A 19,917-nucleotide genomic window follows, 5' to 3' on the forward strand; every position below is an offset into this window, starting at 1 on the left:
AACTATGTAATCAAAAAATACAAGAGTTTCAATATCAAAACTGCTGTTATATTCTGAGCATTATTATAAGAGCCCACCATCACTGTGCATAGATTTCCCTGCAATGTAGACATCAGTTTGCTATGAGGCACAGATATTACTGCCTCCTTGTCTCCCCCTGAGAATTTTACAGGTACTAGCACTGCCACCTCTCTATTTCTATCATGAACTGATAGTACTGTCTTCCTGTCTCTTCCTTTAAATATTACCACCTCTCCGTCTCACCCTGTAGGTTCAGATAGTATTTTCTCCTGGTCTCTAACTGAGAATGCCGCTGACATTTACTACATCTGTTGGTACAGAGAGTGTTGTCGACCTTTCTCTTCTTGCAAGTGAAACTGTCTTCTGTCTTTTCCTGAAAGTGATGTAGGTACAGATAGTACTGTCTATCAGTTTTTTACTGTTAAAGGGGTGGTCCAGCCTTCTGATAAAAGTGACTTATTCATTGGATATCCAGGCTGGTAGGGGCACAACAATCCCACCGTCAACTGTTTTCAGCTAGTGCTGGGGAGGTGAACAGCGCAGCGCCAATCAGTATATTATGGCTACTCCCGAGAACTACAGCTCAGCTCCTATTCAATAGGATAAGTCATCGAGGCTGGAAAAGTCCTTTAATGTTGTAGGCCAAGACAGTACATTCTCCTTGTCTCGACCTGTAAATAATGAAGGCACAGAGAGTACTACCTCCCTCCCTCTCTATACAGACCATTCTTTGTTTACTGAAAATGCTATGAGCACAGATAGTACTACCTCCTTGTCTCTTGCTATAAATTGACATAAGCACAGATAGTCCTTTACTGAAAATGATGTGAGTATAGATAGTACTGCCTCCCTGCCTCTCCCCATAAATGATGTAAGCGCAAATAATCCTTTACTGAAAATGCTGTGAGTATAGATAGTACTATCTCCCTGTCTCTTGCCATAAAAGATATAAGCAAATATAGTCCTATCCTGAAAATGCTATGAGCACAAATAGTATTCCCTCCCTGTCTCTCGTTATAAGTGATGTAAGTACAGATAGTTCTGTACTGAAAATGCTCTGAGCAAAGATAGTACTGCCTCCCTGTCTCTCGCTATAAATGATGTAAGCACAGATAGTCCTGAAAATGCTGTGAGTACAGACAGTACTGTCTCCCGGTCGCTCGCCATAAATTATGTAAGAACAAATAGTCCTTTTCTGTAAATGCAGTGAATACAAATAGTACTACCTCCCTGTCTCTTGCTTTAATGGATATAAGCAAAGATAGTCATTTATTGAAAATGCTGTGAGAACAGACAGTACTGCCTCCCAGTCTCTTGCCATAAATGATGTAAGCACAAATAGTCCTTTACTGAAAATGCTGTAAGTACAGACAGTACTACCTCCTTGTCTCTTGTTATAAGTGATATAAGCAAAGGTAGTCCTTTACTGAAAATACTGTGAGCACAGATAGTACTGCATCTTCTTCTCTTTTCTTGTTAATTGCCTTCCTGACACATTGCATAAACTATTTAGGCACATATATTAATACCTTCCTGTCTGTTCCTGTAAATGATTTGCTATAGCTATGGCCAGTTCTGCCTACCCATAGGTTTGGACATCCCTCGGCCATAGCAGTTTGCACTTGCGCATTTGCCTCCTGTTTTTTTGGATGCGCTGGCCTATTCTGTTTTGGTTGCAGTCACATGAATGACACGTACCTACAGTGGCCGAGGTTCCAGGATAAAAATTGTCTTCACAAAATCTTCTAAGGAACGATGTCTTTCCCACACTGGAATTTCCAACCACTACTATTTTAAACATTCGATCCGGGGGGCAATAAATATGTTCTTCCTTTGAAGAAAAAAACAATTTCAAATTCCGACACATTATGCCCAAGAATGTCCACCCACCCTGAAGCGAGTGGTCACGCATGTGCACTGCCAAATTAGTGCGCATGGAACCCCCATTTTCACAATTCATATGGGTGCCAGAAGATACACCCCAAGCAATCATATCATTATCACCAACTGTGTCCTGTGCACAGGTAATAAATGTTATTCCACCCCCCCCTATCTTCACCCCCCAAAAAAAGTTACCCCCTATCCATAGGACCTGAATAGGACATCAGCATCACTGCTCTTATTCAATTGGATAGAATAGATCACAAGACTGGACTGGACAACCCCTTTAATATTATATACAAAGATAGTACTTTTTCCTTGTTTCTGTCTATAAATGAAGGCACAGATAGTACTGCCTCCTTGTCCTTCACTAAAATGGTGCAATTTCACATAGTTTTTTCTTTACTGAAAATGCTATGAGTACAGATAGTACTGCCTCCCTGTTTCTCACAATAAATTATGTAAACAAAGATAGCATTTTCAGTAAACAAAGGGCTCTCTGTATTTACATAATTTATTGTGAGAAACAGTGAGGCAGTACTATCTGTGCTCATAGCATTTTCAGTACAGAACTATCTGTACTTACATCACTTGTAACGAGAGACAGGGAGGGAATACTATTTGTGCTCATAGCATTTTCAGTAAACAAAGGATTATGAGCACAGATACAGATAATCCTTTGTTTACTGAAAATGCTATGAGCACAGATAGTTCTACCTCCCTGTCTCTTGCAAAAAAATTATATATGCACAGATAGTCATTTATTGAAAATGCTGAGTACAAATAGTACTGCCTCCAGTCTCTTGCTATAAATAATGTAAGAGCAGAGTCCAAAACTGAAAATGCTGTATGAGCACAGATATTACTGCCTCCCTGTCTCTTGCTATAAATAATGTAAGCACAGATTTCAAAACTGAAAAATGCTGTGTGAGCACAGATATTACTGCCCCTTTGTCTCTAGCTGTAAATAATGAAAGCACAGATAGTTCTTTGTTTACTGAAAATGCTGTCAGCACAGACAGTACTACCTCCCTGTCTCTTGCTAAAAATTCTATAAGCACAGATAGTCCTTAACTGAAAAAGCTGTGAGCAAAGATAGCACTGCCTGGCTGTCGTTCTATAAATGGAGTATAGATACTCATTTACTGAAAATACTGTGGGCACAGATAGTACTGCCTCATTGTCTCTTGCTATAAAGAAGTAAGCACAGATTGTCCTTAACTGAACATGCTGTGAGCACTGATAGTACTCCCCCCCCTGTATCTCTATAAATTATGTTAGAACAGACAGTCCTTTACTGAAAATGTTGTGTTCACAGATAGTACTGCCTCCTTGTCTCTCACTATAAATGATATAATGATGTTTGGAGAACAGATAGTGTGAACTGTGAGCCTTCCTATCCCTTCTTCTCTTATGGGGTAACTTGTTTTTTTTTGCAGGGAATACCACTTTTAACTTCTAAGATTTCCCTAGAGGTAACTTCTGGCCTCTAAACCACTAACCTGACTTTTGGGCTGTAAACCATGAACGTAATCGTACACTTACATTTGGCAAGGTTTCTTTTCCAACTGGTTGTCCTCTTGGAGAAGAAGGCACATCTGTTGGAGGAATTTTCTCTTTATTTTGGATGACCTGTTCAGTGTGGGTTGGGTTTTCTTCCTTCTCATCCACCTCCTGCCAGTCATTTAATGGTCTCTCATGCTGATTTTCTAAATATTGGGGAAGATGATCCTCTTCAATGGATATTATTCTCTGTAAATGATGTCCATTACTCGGCTTGCTTTCCACGTAGCTGTCAGCCTCCGTTACAGACATACTATTGCCATTCGACCCAACTGAGTTCCGTTTAGGTGGAAATACATCTTCCTCTTCAGATGATTGACTGGAGAGACAGCAACAAAATCATGAAATGATCAAGTTTGAGGAACCCCCAAAAATTCTGAATGGCTTAAATGCTTCTTCCTTGGGCCTTTACTGTTTCTTTTCTTCCTCTCCGAATTTGTAGAACTTCTCAACTCAAAATATATGTTATTTTGATGCATTGCCCTTAATGTACCATTTAAAGGGAAGTTTACACATTAAACATGATGTCCAATTTGAAAGATACATATTATAAGGCAGAAGGAGCTGAGCAGATCGATATATAGTTTTGTGAGTAAAGATTCAGTATATCTCGTATTTTATACATTTAATTTCCTACTCTTTTTATGCTTAGGAGTCCAGTGGGCGGTCTAGTGAGCAGTTAGGAGTCCAGTGGGCAGTCTAGTGGGAAGTTAGGAGTCCAGTGGGCAGTCTAGTGGGCAGTTAGGAGTCCAGTGGGCAGTCTATTGGCCAGTTAGGAGTCCAGTGGGCGGTCTATTGGGCAGTTAGGAGTCTAGTGGGCAGTTAGGAGTCCAGTGGGCAGTCTAGTGAGCAGTTAGGAGTCCAGTGGGCAGTCTAGTGGGCAGTTAGGAGTTCAGATGGTGGTCTATTGGGCAGTTAGGAGTCCAGTGGGCGGTCTATTGGGCAGTTAGGAGTCCAGTGGGCGGTCTATTGGGCAGTTAGGAGTCCAGTGGGCAGTCTAGTGGGCAGTTAGGAGTCCAGTGGGCAGTCTAGTGGGCAGTTAGGAGTCCAGTGGGCGGTCTATTGGGCAGTTAGGAGTCCAGTGGGCGGTCTATTGGCCAGTTAGGAGTCCAGTGGGCGGTCTATTGGGCAGTTAGGAGTCCAGTGGGCGGTCTATTGGGCAGTTAGGAGTCCAGTGGGCGGTCTATTGGGCAGTTAGGAGTCCAGTGGGCAGTCTATTAGGCAGTTAGGAGTCTAGTGGGCAGTTAGGAGTCCAGTGGGCAGTCCAGTCAGCAGTTAGGAGTCCAGTGGGCAGTCTAGTGGGCAGTTAGGAGTCCAGTGGACGGTCTATTGGGCAGTTAGGAGTCTAGTGGGCAGTTAGGAGTCCAGTGGGCAGTCTAGTGAGCAGTTAGGAGTCCAGTGGGCAGTCTAGTGGGCAGTTAGGAGTTCAGATGGTGGTCTATTGGGCAGTTAGGAGTCCAGTGGGCGGTCTATTGGGCAGTTAGGAGTCCAGTGGGCAGTCTAGTGGGCAGTTAGGAGTCCAGTGGGCAGTCTAGTGGGCAGTTAGGAGTCCAGTGAGAGGTTAGGAATCAAGAAACAGCCATTCCCAGTAGAACCTCCTACTCCCAAGTAAAGTAGAACAGACATTTAGGTGAAGAAAAATGTAAGTCATATTCAATTTTTCCCTTACTAAACTATATATCAATCTGTTCAGCTCCGCCTTCTCTGTATTATCTTGCCAATAGTGAGACTGCGTATACAATGTGCCAAATCTCCTTTAAGGTAGCCAATTTGAACTCTAAATAGCCATTCATATGAACACTAAGCTGACATATCATTGAAAAATTGCTATGAAAAATTCAGATAAAAAGTTAATGAGTCCAAGTAACCGCAGGGAGAGCATATACAACAGGGTTTATGAGGGGTGGGCAGAGTAGACGGTTGTCTGTTGATAAAGGGTTGGGCATAAAAAAAGTTGTTGGAAGTGAATAACTCGGCTGTGGATTACATGTATAGATGAAAATTACAGTTATCATGCTCATGATCTAGGACTAAGGATAGGGGGCACATTCTGAAACCCTTACCATCAAAAGAGCTAATCCCACCCTTATGTGAGCTTTAACGGCCACTAAAGCAGGCGAAACATTTAAGGTCCCCAAACACATTTGGTCAATTCCTGAGGAAGCTCATGCAAAACGCGCGTTGGAGTGCTTGGTTGGGCAACAGGATTCCTACCTTAACATGCAGGGATGGCATCATTAGTTTTCTGCTATTTCATTCCATCTCCCACTGGGGATTCATTACACTAGCAGTTGTTGTATATATTTTTAGCATAGTCCTTATATCAAATGTATTATTCATCTACTATATAATTGTCTTATCCCGTCTGTCTGTCTGTCTGTCTGTCTATCTGTCTGTCTATCTGTCTGTCTGTCCTGGAAATCCCGCGTCGCTCATTGGTCCGGCAGCGGCCAATCAGCGCCGCGAGATTTCTGAAAAAAGATGGCGGCCGTTAGCGGCTCATCTGCGGGACGGAGCTCATCAGCGATGCAGCCGGGAGATGAGCGGCGCTAGCAGCACAACTACCCCGACCGGCGCCGCTGACCTCCATGCGGCTTACGTCAGAAGATCAGGGGCTTGGCCCGCTGATCTCCCGACAGCAAGTGTGAACGGGGGACCGGGGAGCGGCGCCGCCGGTCGGGATGCTTCTGCTGCGAGCAGCCGCTCATCTCCCGGCTTCTCGCAGCAGAAGGAGCCGCACAGGCAGCGCCGCTCACGGGTCCTCGCTAATACGGAGCCGCACAAGCAGCGCCGCTCCCGGGCTCACACTAATACGACGCTGATTGGTCGCAGTGGCCGGCCGCGACCAATCAGCGAGATGGGCGGCAAATTTAAACGCCGCTCTGCTGATTGGTCACGGTGGCCGGCCGACCGCGACCAATCAGCGAGATGGGCGGCAAATTTAAATGCCGCTCTGCTGATTAATCGCGGCCGGCCACCGCGACCAATCAGCGAGATGGGCGGCAAATTTAAACGCCGCTCTGCTGATTGGTTGCGGTGGCCGGCCGCGACCAATCAGCAGTATTGGCGCCAAATTTAAACACCGCTCTGCTGATTAGTCTCGGTCTCTGGCCGCGACCAATCAGCAATATTGGCGCCAAATTTAAACACCGCTCTGCTGATTGGTCGCGGTCGCCGGCCGCGACCAATCAGCAGTATTGGCGCCAAATTTAAACCTCGCTCTGCTGATTAGTCGCAACCACCGGCCGTGACCAATCAGCGATATTGGCGCCAAATTTAAACACCGCTTCGCTGATTGGTCGTGGTGGCCGGCCGCGACCAATCAGCGATATTGGCGCCATATTTAAACACCGCTCTGCTCATTGGTTGCGGTTACCGGTCACGAATAACCAGCATTATTGGCGACAAATTTAAACACTGCTCTGCTGATTAGTCGCGGCCGTGACCAATCACCATTATTGGCGCCAAATTTAAATAACGCTCTGCTGATTGGTCGCGACCGCCGGCCGCAACCAATCAGCATTATTGGCGCCAAATTTAAACCCCGCTCTGCTGATTGGTCGCGTTCGCTGGCCGCGACCAATCAGCATTATTGGCGCCAAATTTAAACCCCGCTCTGCTGATTAGTTGCGACCGCCGGCCATGACCAATCTGCGATATAGGCGCCAAATTTTAACACCGCTTTGCTAATTGGTCGCGGTTGCCGGCCTCGACCAATCAGCGATTTTGGCGCCAAATTTAAATACCGCTCTGCTGATTGCGCCCGGTCGGCCGCATACATATTCTAGAATACCTGATGCGTTAGAATCGGGCCACCATCTAGTTACTATTATATGACTATTGTTGTTTTGATCACATGCTATCTTATCAATTATTACTCATCGTTTTCCACCTTATATGCTGTTGAAACATTTTTGCAATGATTGTACACACATTGATGGGTGTCAGTATATATTTATATAGATTTCTTTTCTGTTGCCCAGCCCATGTTTTTCATTTTTTTTTGTCATTTTGTTATCATGTTTTTTGTCATTTTTTGTGTTTTTTAGCCAATCCTGTTAAGAAATCGAATTATTTAAGAAATAGTTTTTTCTATTTTATTATCCTTCATTGGGGCACATAGTTTTAATTTTCCCCATACACATTAGACTAACGTTGGCCAAACCCACTAATATTGATGGTCTCAGCAGACAGTCACATGTTTATGGAAGCCCCCAACAGATGATGTCGGGGAAGATAAGGATTTCAGACTGACGATACTTTTGATCTCACCCCCAGAGATGTCTGCTAGCAGCTCTCTTATAGAAAGTACAGGATCGTTGGGCCGAGCAAGCACTGCTGTTTATAGGGGAGTCGGGCAAGATAGCTGCTGGCCCAACGATCAGCCGAGCCATCGTTCATCTGACAGCAATCTAACTCTATGAGGAGCTGAAAGCTGTTCCTTCAGCTTTGTAGAGGATGCAAGTTTTTGGGGGGCAACAGCTTATCTACTATGAGAACAAAGAATCCTTCTACACTGTGAAATTTACCAACAAGGAGGAGTCAAGAGATCCTATACACATCAGATAGTCAACCAACCCTTCCAATGTAGTTGGTTCAGTCAAATTTGATTTAAAGAGAATCTGTCTGCAGGTTTTTGCTATTTAATCTGAAAACAGCATAATATAGATCAAGAAAGCCTGATTTCAGGGATGTCTCACTTATTAGCCTGTGTGCTGTAATTTCAATACAATCAGTGTTTTATCAGCAGGAGATTATCACTACAGAAGTAGGTGTCACAAGCACAGCAGAACAGCTACTCTGTGTAACTCCGCCCCCACCATTGATTGTCAGCTTGCTGACAATGTACAGCATACACAGCCAATCAGTTGTGTGGGCGGGGTTATATAGAGCTCAGTATTCTGAGCTCTGCTCCATTTACAACAGCGAAAACAGGGATTCTATCAAAACTGTACCAAGCAGCACAGGAAGTGACATATCGCTAGAATCACGGTCTCTGTCCCTACATCATGCTGCTCTCAGATTACATAGCAAAACCTACTGACAGATTCTCTTTATTGTGTATGATCGAGACCAGAAGAACCAAGATTTGCATGTCGCATGGCTAATATTTTGATGATGCCTGGACTAATGTGTCTATGAGGCTGTAAATTTGGGTCAGGAGATCCGTAGTCATTCCAAGTATTGAAACCCATATATGGGCCGTGTAATATGCCAGTCTGAACTCGGCCGTAGTAGGATATCAAAATGTCGAGTGATTTTCACTTAATTATCCCAATATTAATGTTTTTTTGCAAAGATTTTTTTTTTACTACAAATGCAGTTTTGAAGCCTATTTTTGCAGTGTAACATCCATGACAATTAAATCTATTTCGAGCCGTGGCCTTGCTTGCTCCGAGGTGTGCAGCATTGTGTGTATTCTGGCTATAATTTATCAAATTCAATTAATTGTGGAGAAGAATAATAATTGAGAGCGTCTCTCCGGATGTACTTCCAATTAGTGAATGATTACCCGATGTGCGAATGCATTAAAAATATAAAATGGTCCAGCCAGCACTTGGAAGTAATTTAGGCTCCCGCGGAGCATCCTAAAATTAGATGTTCTGCAAAGAAGGCTTTATTAATTGTATGGCTTACATAGGGAAGGGACGGTACTTCAGTCCTAAATGGGTGTGAAAAGAATAGAATTTTTGGATAATCTCTTAATCCATTCTAAAAAAAAAAGTTAATATCTACAATAGATCTACACCTACATTGTGGCCAATGAGGAACCTACACAGGAGACTGATACAAGCCCCTTCAAATACCGGTATATACTATATATATATATATAGTGTGAGAGAGCACAGTCTTATTGGATGACTCAATATTATACGATGAGGTCAGTTTAGGACTGTTAAAGAGGACCTGTCACTAGATCAAAAGTAGCCAGTTTTGCTCTTGTTTCATTCCCGCTGCTCCCCTGAGTATTCTGCTTTTTGGCTTTTTTTAAATCCGCCCTACGGTTCCAGAGATATGAGCCTATATATTTAGTGATATGTTTCTACAAGGGGGCGGGACACGCCAGGTAATTATGCAGAGCAGCACAAATACACGCCCCCGAGGAGCATGTGACCTACACCCCCCCTGATAAAGACCATAAAAATTATCACTAAATAAAAAAAAAACATATTTCTGGAACCATATAGCGGATTTAAAAAATACAAAGAGCGGAATACTTAGGGGAGCGGCAGGAATAAAACAACAAAAAAAAACAAAACTGACCACTTTTGACCTCTTTAAACGGAGAACAAATATAAAAAATAAACAACTCTAGTACTTGGAGCCTTGTTCATGATCTTGTCTTCTACATAGGTATTCTATATAGATCTCAGGACAAATTCATTAGTTTACTCTATTCGCTTTTAATTGGAAGCCTTGTGGGTCCTCATGCCCACTGGGACAGATACTATATGTCCATCATTGAATCTGAGCAGAGCAGATTATACTCTTATAAGGAGGTGCTGTCCAAGTAGGGGTGAACCCTCAACTAAAGGCTCGTACCTAGAGCCCTGCGAACCTCCTCTTAACTGCCGCCATCCCTGGTACGTCTTCTGATTAGTAGTCCAAGCTTGATGACGTAGCTCCGACCCAACTAATCAGAAGAGGCACCAGGAGATTTGCAGGGATCTGATCTGGTGGCCATATACTAGCAAAGTGGTCTTTTGGTCAGGGTCCTTCAAATATTTTTGCTCAACTTCTCGCATAGATGGGAATGGGAACAGCCCATTTTCACTTATATCATACAGAGGGGTCCCATTTATTGGGCAATAATGTAAAAATTGTATTCTGTTTGACTCAAAAGACAGTCTTCTGTTTGACTCTTCCCCAAAGACTCACCAATAATATGGCACAGGTACAACAGTTTGAAGGAGAATAATCTTTCGGATGGAGAATGGTCAACCTAGCTAGATGTCCGCCAAAAATACGTAATGTGGTCCAAGGTGGAATATAGAAAAGGGAGGCCTGGTGGCCATGACTATTTACCTATATGGTCTCACAAACAGCAAGTCCAATAAAAGTCCAAGAAAAGTTGTGTGATCCTCTATTGACAGAGGCTGGACAAACATCTGTCTGAGATGGTTTAGTGAATCCTGCATTGAGCAGGGGGTTGGACATGACGACCCTGGAGGTCCCTTCCAACTCTAACATTCTATGATTCTATGTTTTGGCAAAATTTCGATAACCCCTTTAATCTTTTTTGGTGAATATTACAAACATCTAAAAACATTTGATATCAGTCCCAATGGTTCACGCATTTCAGCACTGCGCCTTACTCATGGCCAATAAGAAAAAATACATCAACTCTAGAAACCCCTTTAAGTAGATGGTGGAGAACCAAGAGAATCAGAGCTGGATTTACCTATAGGCACAGTAGACCTGGTAAGGGGGCTTTCTAAATCAAAATTCTCATAGAAATATATTGAAAATGCTGTGGGTGTGAAAGGAGGACCCCCAGGAATTGATAGGGAAAAGGTGAAGGATGTTACATCAATATCTGACTATACTTGGGGCTTATATGATGGACAGATCTAAGCCAACAGTTATGACCGGCCTAAAAGTTCCTAAATCAAGTCATTTAAAAAATTGATATTTTTGGGTATACACTCTTCCATGGATTGACTTGTAACCTTCTTGGTCTTGGGACATAAATCCAGTTATTACAGAATTGATATTTTTGGGTATACACTTGACTTTTCCATGGATTGACTTGTAACCTTCAATCGTGTTAAAATAAACTACTAAACGCACCTTTTCATTGGAAGCTTCTTTTCGAAATATTTCCCAACTATGGATCCAGATCTTTGGTTTTTCATTGATTTAGAGGCATTCACCTTTGATTTCTGGGTAAGAAAAAAAAGCAAAAATTATTTTACCTGATCTGATAAAGAACTGTACTATTGAAAGGGGTCTTTCCATGTCAGACACGTATGGCAAATCCAATGCTAAATTCTACCCTCCTGCCCCATAAGTCACATATATAGTAACTGTTTGGACATAGTTGATGGGGGGTGTTTTAGGCCAAAAGGGGATAGAGTTTATAGAAATACCAAGCAGAAATGGGGTTTTCTGGTGGGATGGGGGGCTGGCCATTGGGCGGGACTAATAATTCCTGAATGTTGTAAACTATGCACTAGGGTAGCTTAGAAGCTGATTGTATACAGATTCTACGTTAAAGTAGAGGTATTCTGAACTTTGAAAGTTATCCCCTATCTGTGGGATCGGGGACAACTCCCTGGTTGCAGGGGGTGGAATCTCAGATCCTCGGGGGCGAGTCTTTAGGCTGCTCTTGCTTATTACCCTGTGAGCACAACTCCCTTGGTAAAAACCATAAAAAAGAGAACTATGAAAAAAATCATATTGAGGATTTTTTAAATAAATGTCAAAATCTGAGCAGAAATTGGCCACTCTTGACCTGGTGACATGTACTCATAAATGTTGGCAACTGTGGAAAACCCATTTGGATCTGTACCTGAAGGAAGCTGTCTCGTTCATCCCTTAGATGTTTATTCATTTCCCTGGGAAAAAAAAAAAGAATAAAAATGTAAAAAAAAGTGCTCTATAATTAAAGTTTTATTTAAGAGATGAGGGTGTTACTGATAATAAATACTCAATTCGTACTAAAGAGAAATTCTAAAATCACTATTGGGCCCATGTGACATGAAGCCTATACGGTGGCACCCGATGTCCGCACGGTTCTGTACCTTGAAGCCTCCAACATCCCATCTCGGGGTCAGTATTTCTTGGAGGGATTACTTGTTAAATGCCATCATCCATCCCCTCATTCTGAAAATAGGCAATGGGGTGTGGCTTAAACATGAATGTGGCCATGGAAAAATCAATTAGTTCACGTGGACAGCAACAATCACTAAAGGACTCAGCATGTTCATTCCTTACACAGTCAGCCTTCTGATTTCAGTGGACTGTGTATAATGCTTCAAAAGGTTGTTACGTTTTACGTTTTTATTTTTTACCAAAATATAAGTATTTGCGGCAAAAATCATTTTTGCCATTGGGCTTCTTTAAAAATTTTGCAGCGTTTTCCTTCTATAGTGTTTCACTGGCTGCGGAATGAGTTAACTGAGAGTCCACCAGTGAGCTTATTTTTAACTCATCTGACAGGAGAATTTGTCACTCTTTTATCTGTCTTGTCCTGAGCTCCTCTCTGCTGATGTATGACCACATCAAAGTTGAATGCGCAGGAAGCAAAGAGCCTGTAAAAACCAAAAGGTGCAAAATTTTTGTCGAAACCCAATTGCGAAAAATACTTTTTAACCCCAAATACATGCGTTTAAATAAAAGAAAAACGTCGCCAAAGCCACCCTCCTTCAATGGATATCTATTATTTCTCAATATTGTGGTCATCCAAGGTGAAGAACAATTGTTGAATGCAGCGCGCGCCTGCAAATAGGAAGGACGCCCCCTGCCCACCATTAGTTAAGCATGTCCCAATGTTTGATAATGGGTTTTCTTTCACAGACATCACTTACCTTAACAAGTCGAGCTGTTTTAGAAGTGCTGAGCGCTCACGCTGGAGACCCTCAGTGACCCGGTATACCTCCCTGTAATAACAATGTAACAATATAATGTATGAGGTGCCAAAAAAGAACTTTTGGACCCCTTCAGGTTCCAGGGCTGAATGTACTGCATTATACTGCCCTATGCAGTGGTAAACCGTATGGGTGCAAGAAAAATGTGTCATCTTTAACCAATGAGTTTGGTACCTATAGGAGACCACCTCACTGTATGGTAAAGGTCTGCAACTGGAAATGAATGCAATAGCTTATTAAACTTTATTTTATGATAAATAGATGAAGTATTTCTCCCAGAAATTATTACAATTCCACATGTTTTGTTATACACATGTTTATTTCCTTTGTGTGTATTGGAACAACACAAAAAAAAGATTCAAAAAAAGGTAAATTGAACATAATTTCACACAAAACTCCAAAAATGAGGTCAAAATTGTTGGCACACAATTTTATTTCAAGCAGGTGATGCTCGTTCAAACTCACCTGTGGCAAGTAACAGGTGTTGGCAATGAGTAAATCACACCTGAAACCAGATAAAAAAGGGGAGAAGTTGACTCAATTTTTACATTGTGTGTCTGCATGGAGAACAGATCGAGGAGAAGAGAACTGTCTGAGGACTTGAGAACCAAAATTAATGAACAATATCAACAATCTCAAGTCCATCTCCAGAAATCTTGATGTTCCTATGTCCATGTCCATGATGTGCAACATAATCAAGAAGTTTACAACCCATCGCACGTAGCTAATCTCCCTGGACGTGGACGGCAGAGAAAAATTGATGAAATGTTACAACACTGGATAGTCCGGGTGGTAGATAAGCAGCTCCAATTAAGTTCCAAAGAAATTCAAGCTGTCCTGCAGGCTCAGGGTGCATCAGTGTCAGCGCGAACTATCCATCGACATTTGAATGAAATGAAACACTATGGCAGGAGACCCATGAGGACCCCACTGCTGACACAGAGATATAGAAAAGCTAGACTGCAGTTTGCCAAAATGTATGTGAGTAAGCCAAAATTCTTCTGGGAAAGCGTCTTGGGGACAGATGAGACCAAGGTAGAGATTTTTGGTAAAGCACATCATTCTACTGTTTACTGAAAATGGAATGAGGCCTACAAAGAAAAGAACACAGTACCTACAGTCAAATATGGTGGAAGTTCAAAGATGTTTTGGGGTTGTTTTGCTGCCTCTGGCACTGGCAGCCTCGCCTGTGTGCAAGGCATCATGAGATCTGAAGATTACCAAAGGATTTTGAGTTCCAATGTAGTGCCCAGTGTCAGAAAGCTGGGTTTGCGTCCTAGGTCATGAGTCTTCCAGCAGTACAATGACACAAACATACTTCAAGAAGCTCCAGAAATGGATGGAAACAAAGCGCTGGAGAGATCTGAAGTGGCAGCAATGATTCCATTGAACACTTGTGGAGAGGGGAGAAGACGCCTTCAAATATGAAAGACCTGGAGGAGCTTGCAAAAGAAGAGGGGTCCAAAATTCCAGCTGAGAGATGTAAGAAGCTTGTTGATGGTTATAGGAAGCGATTGATTGCAGTTAGTTATTTCAAAGGGTGTGCTACCAAATATTAAGCTTAACAATTAACAATTTTGTCCGGCCCATTTTTGGTGTTTTGTGAGAAATTATGTCCAATTTTGGCCATGACTGTAGATAGATCGATAGATAGATAGATAGATAGATAGATAGATAGATAGATAGATAGATAGATAGATGCTACATAGAGATAGATACTAAGGCAGTGAGAAAACAATTTTTCCAGAGCAGCGAGATCCTAGCATGGGAGCAGAATATCAAAAAGCCACTTATTAAGTCATCGGTGCCCGGCAGGATGGGAACGACCATCGCTGCATCTGAAGATGTAACGGAATGAGGAGAATGTGAATAGAACATACGCCGTTTGCATGAAATATCTGCTAAGTACTGTCTGAAGCATATGGCGCAGACTCGGGGGACGGCCGCTCAGGATGTATCTGGCTGCTCATGACTGAGGCATAATAATTAGTGTTGAGCCACCCCCGTAGTGTTCGAGTTCGGTTCGGTTCGTCGAACACCCGTGTGTTCGCCGAACTGTTCGTCGAACTGTTCGTCGAACACCTTCGAACACCGTTAAAACCAATGGCAGGCAAACAAAAACACATAGAAACACATAGAAAACACCTTCAAAGGTGTCCAAAAGCTGACAAACTGCTCAGAAGACATAACTAACACATGGAAAAGTGACAAGTACATATAGTCATGCGAAAATAAAAGAGGTGGAGGAGTAAAAGGAGGGGGAGACACAGATATAGGCATGTCATGCCCTTCTAAAATCCAAAAAGTGAGAAGCCGACACGGCCAGTCCGCTCCTGCCCGTGCCACCTCCGTGTCGCCGGGTTTGTGCCAGAGCCGCGGTGAACCCTGACGGCCAGCCCCCCTCTCCCAATACTGGTGCCTGTCTGCTGGTGGGTCGAGCGAGCCCCCCTGTGGTGGAGGCAGCTCTAAGCTTTTTAATTTAAATTGTCTCTCTAATTTGAATGAATACACTTTAAATCCATTTACAAGGATCTATTGGAGGGCAAGTCTCATGCCAGCAGCCGCGTAATTCCAGCTCCAGTAGCGTCCACTAAAGCTGCTGCAGTTAAAAAGCTTTTATAAGGATCGAGCTCGGCTGTCCACCGCAAGGCATCCTACTGCCAGTCCCAGCCCCTATGCCTTGGGGTGCCTCCTGATGCTCTTCACTAAGTATCCCATGGTCCCGAAGCATTTCCTTTGAAAAAATTAAGTGTCTAAACTACAGGTGGTGTAGCTTGCTTAACAGCCGGGATAATCCGCTGACTAGCAGACACTGCTACTAGGCACAAAGTATTTCCTGGGCTAGATGCAGTTAAAAATTTGTAATTAGATACTCTCGTTGGATGCTGAGAAAGCATTCCATAGAGTCTCCTGGCACGCCATATATGATTCTCTTAAAAAGCTTGGGGTAGGGGTCTAGGGGACCCTTTTATAGCCAAAATCACGGCCCTGTATTGCAATACGTCACCTAGGCTGAAGATAAATGGAACTGTAGCACCCTGAGGGCTCGGTTGCTACAGACGTATTGCACCTCACCCAGAGGTGTGATATCTCACTCTCAGGTAAGGATGGAGTGTGGATCAGGACCCGACACCTGCATGCATTACACCACATTGCCGTGGGGCAGGGCGACCAATATGCCCCTGAGATGGGCACGACAGTCCCTGTCCCTGGCTGGAGTGGGGGGAGGGAACACTGAGGAAGGGGAACCCTGTAGTGCAGGAGCAGGGAGGAAGCAGTTCCTGGGTGCATTGAGAAGGGAGTATAAAAGGTGGGCACCATCTTAGTTCAGTGCAGAGAAGTCTGAGCAGAAGTGGCAGGGAGCAGGGGCTCTGCATGAGCTCTGCTCCGGAGGCGGGCCTAGTAACAGAGGCCCAGGCCTGGAAGAGGGAGAAGGAAGGAAGAGGAGCGGAGAAGGCTCCAGGAACGAGGAATGAAGGGATCCCAGGGGTGCGGACGGGCGAGTCGCCACCGCACGCCCGAATCCACCTGCGTGGAGGGGTCAGGCCAAAGGGGGAGACCGGTCCCCGAACTAGTGGAGGCAGGAAACGACCCTCAGCTAGAAACCGGAGGCTCTGACATTTTATGTGGCGCAGCCCCTTGCTACACCCGCTAGGAAGGCACCACATAGGGTCAGGGAAACTGGCGCCAAGTTTACCAAGAGGAGGCCCGAGGCAGCCGGACAGAAGTGTTGGTAAGAAAGGCCAGACAAAGGACACACATAGGGGGTCCTGTGAAGTGCTCCAAAGTTATCTGGGAGTTGTCTGAGCCCCTCACCTGGTGAGCACAGTACGACGTGGGCAGCCGTTACCTGCAGACGTGGTCTGGATAATAAGAACTGTGAGTAAAGGCCCTGGACTGCATCACTGACTCCGTGTCGTTACTGCTGCTGCCCTGCACCATCACCCCCATCCTCCGCATACACTGCCCTGAGGCTATACTCCTCCCGTGGGGAGTTATGCTACGCTCTGCTGCACCCACAACACCAGCCTCAGCGGTCTGCCCTGTAGCGGCGGTTCACTCTGACCGCAATCCACGGGTGGCGTAGTCGGACATTTAAACATCAAAACCACATAAATAGTTCCGCCACTGGTTTGACCGCCCTGAGCCACGGAACCGGATCGCCGCCACGAAGACTACAACCACCAGCATCCACCAAAAAGGGTCCGGCTCCGGGTGTCCCAAGGCCCAGGGGGTGCATCAGAACATTTTCATCACCTTTCACAATCACCAATGGGACAAGGCAGGGATGTCCTCTGTCCCCTCTCTTATACATCCTAGTGACGGAGCACCTGCTCTCATCAATTCGCCATAACCCCAATATTAGGTGGATTGAGGTGGGAGGCACCGAGTACAAGTGCTCTCTATTTGCTGATGATGTCCTAGTATATATCACTCAATCACATATATCCATCCCTGCTGTTATGGCTGAAATAGATCACTTTGTTACATGGTAAAATTTTAAAATCAATGCAGCGAAGTCTGAGGCCCTCGATGTCTCCCTCCCCAAATCCATATAGGATTCCATCCAGTCCAACTTTCCCTTTGCCTGGCCCTCACAGGGTATCAAATACTTAGGAATTCCTATTCATAGAGACCTCTCCCATCTATGTTATCTTAATTTTGGGCCCTTTATTGAACAATTCCATACAGACCACGGTTGGCAAGTTAGAACTGTAAGATTCACTACGTGAACCACTGGTGTTTTGTGGAAAAGCACATGTACACCGCGTTCCAAATTATTATGCAAAAAGTGTTTAGGAGTGATAAGGGAAGAATTTGTTTGTTTGTCAGTTAAACTCATTGATGGTGATGTGTGTCAGGGCTCTTTATATCACTGTAAGCAATTGCAGACACCTGTGCTAATTAGTTTGGCAGGTGTGTCCAATGAAAGGCAAGACTACTTAAGAAGGCTCTCTCACATTATTAAGCAGCCTACATTTTCTGCCAAAATGGGAAAGAAAAAGGATGTGTCGGCTGCTGAGAAGCAACAAATTGTGGAGTGTTTAGGTCAAGGCATGACTACAATCAACACTGTGCGATGATCAGGATGAAGTGTCTTGGCAATCAAGAAGTATGTAGCTGATTCACAGTACACACGTGTGCGTGCTGATAAGGGCAAATTGAGGACTCTTTCCTACAGGCAATTACGTCAGGTTGAAAGAGCAGCGGCAAAAAAGCCTTGTCATAGCAGCAGACAAGTTTTTGAAGCTGCTTGTGCCTCCAACGTCCCCCGAACAACAAGATGCAGGGTCCTTCAGAGGTTTGCAGCTGTGCATACGCCATCCTGTCGACCTCCTCTATCCACTTCACACAAGCAGAAACGGCTCCAGTGGGCCAAACATTACATGAAGACTGATTTCAAAACTGTTTTGTTCACGGATGAGTGCCGTGCAGCGCTCGATAGTCCAGATGGATGGAGTGGAGGATGGCTGGTTGATGGACACCCCACGCAAACACGGCTACAGCGCCAACAAGGAGGAGGTGGAGTAATGTTTTGGGCTGGAATCATGGGGAAAGAGATTGTCGGCCCCTTTAGGATCCCTGAAGGCGCTAAAGATGAACTCCATAATGTATGTGGATTTTCTCAAACAGCACTTCCTGCCATGGTTCAAGAAGAAGAACCGTGTATTTCACAGCAAGATCATTTTTCTGCATGATAATGCACCATCTCATGCTGCACATAAAACATCTGCATCTCTGGCTGATATGGGCATAAAAGGGGACAAACTTATGGTGTGACCCCCATGCTCCCCTGACCTCTACCCCATTCAGAACCTTTGGAGCATCATTAAAAGGAGTGTCTATGATGGCGGGAGGCAGTTCACATCTAAGCAACAGCTCTGGGAGGGTATTCTGTCCTCATGCAAAACAATTGAAGCAGAAATCATCCAAAACCTGACAAATTCAATGGACGAGAGAGTTCAGAAGCTCCTTTCGAACAAGGGGTCCTATGTGAAAATGTAACATCACCTACAATAAAGTTTTGAGTTGAAAACTGTTTGATTTCAGTTTCTAACAACCTGCTAATGCTTATAATTTCAAAAATGACCATTTTTTTGGTCTTTATTAAAATGAAAAGGTTGATCGAAAAGTTTGGGGGATCTAAGAGTGTGGCAACCCAGTAGTCATGATTACTTCGAATTCTGACAATATGAGGGTCATGCGGCAGGTAGTGCAGCAAGAAGGCACTTATGTGTCTTGCGCATCTCGGAGCCCCAAAATTATTTTCCGGGCTAGATGCAGCTAAAAATTATTTTTAATTTTAAATCTGGTGGAGCTTATTATAGATGGCCTAATAGGATCAGTGCTGCACACTGCTACAAAGCCCAAATTATTTTCCAGTCAAGATACAGATAAACATGATTAGTAATTTGAAAGCTTAAAACGGTTGGTAGGGTGATTTTAACCAATCATCAAGCTTTTACTCTCCCCAGGATGACACAGGGGTAGAAAAGTCGTTTCGGATCCATGATTTGTTCATCTTTATGAACGTGAGTCTGTCTACATTATCAGTGGAGACCTTCGTGCGCTTATCTGTCAGCACACCACCAGCAGCGCTGAACACACGTTCAGACAGAACGCTGGCTGCGGGGCATGACAAGATCTCCAAGGCGTAAGTGGCTAGCTCCGGCCATTTATCCAGATTGGAAGCCCAAAAAGAGCAAGGGTCCAGTGACACAGTCGTGGCTTCAATGTTTACTTGGAGATACTCCTGTACCATCGTCTCTAGGCGTTGACTATGTGTCAGACTTCTTGTCTCCTGTGGCCTTGCAAAGGATGGGCTAAAAAAGTGGTGAAATGATTCCGCAAAATTGATGTT

The 19,917-nt window shown here is 44.0% G+C and overlaps 1 protein-coding gene across 2 annotated transcripts in view; it reads right to left on the reverse strand.

Moving 5' to 3' along the window:
* Positions 1-19,917, reverse strand: part of CRACR2A (calcium release activated channel regulator 2A) — a 157,751-nt gene that overhangs the window by 29,987 nt on the left and 107,847 nt on the right. For both annotated transcript variants that reach the window (XM_073649947.1, XM_073649946.1), the window contains exons 9-13: positions 12,996-13,067; positions 11,978-12,023; positions 11,257-11,348; positions 3,448-3,784; positions 1,720-1,852 (exon numbers count right to left, since the gene is read on the reverse strand). In XM_073649947.1, coding sequence (XP_073506048.1) covers positions 1,720-1,852; positions 3,448-3,784; positions 11,257-11,348; positions 11,978-12,023; positions 12,996-13,067 — 680 coding nt within the window. The remainder of the gene's footprint in view (positions 1-1,719; positions 1,853-3,447; positions 3,785-11,256; positions 11,349-11,977; positions 12,024-12,995; positions 13,068-19,917) is intronic.

The sequence above is a fragment of the Phyllobates terribilis genome, unplaced genomic scaffold, assembly GCF_046119375.1.
Source record: "Phyllobates terribilis strain yellow unplaced genomic scaffold, ASM4611937v1 Scaffold_10__3_contigs__length_209671492, whole genome shotgun sequence".
NCBI classification, from domain to species: Eukaryota; Metazoa; Chordata; class Amphibia; order Anura; family Dendrobatidae; genus Phyllobates; species Phyllobates terribilis.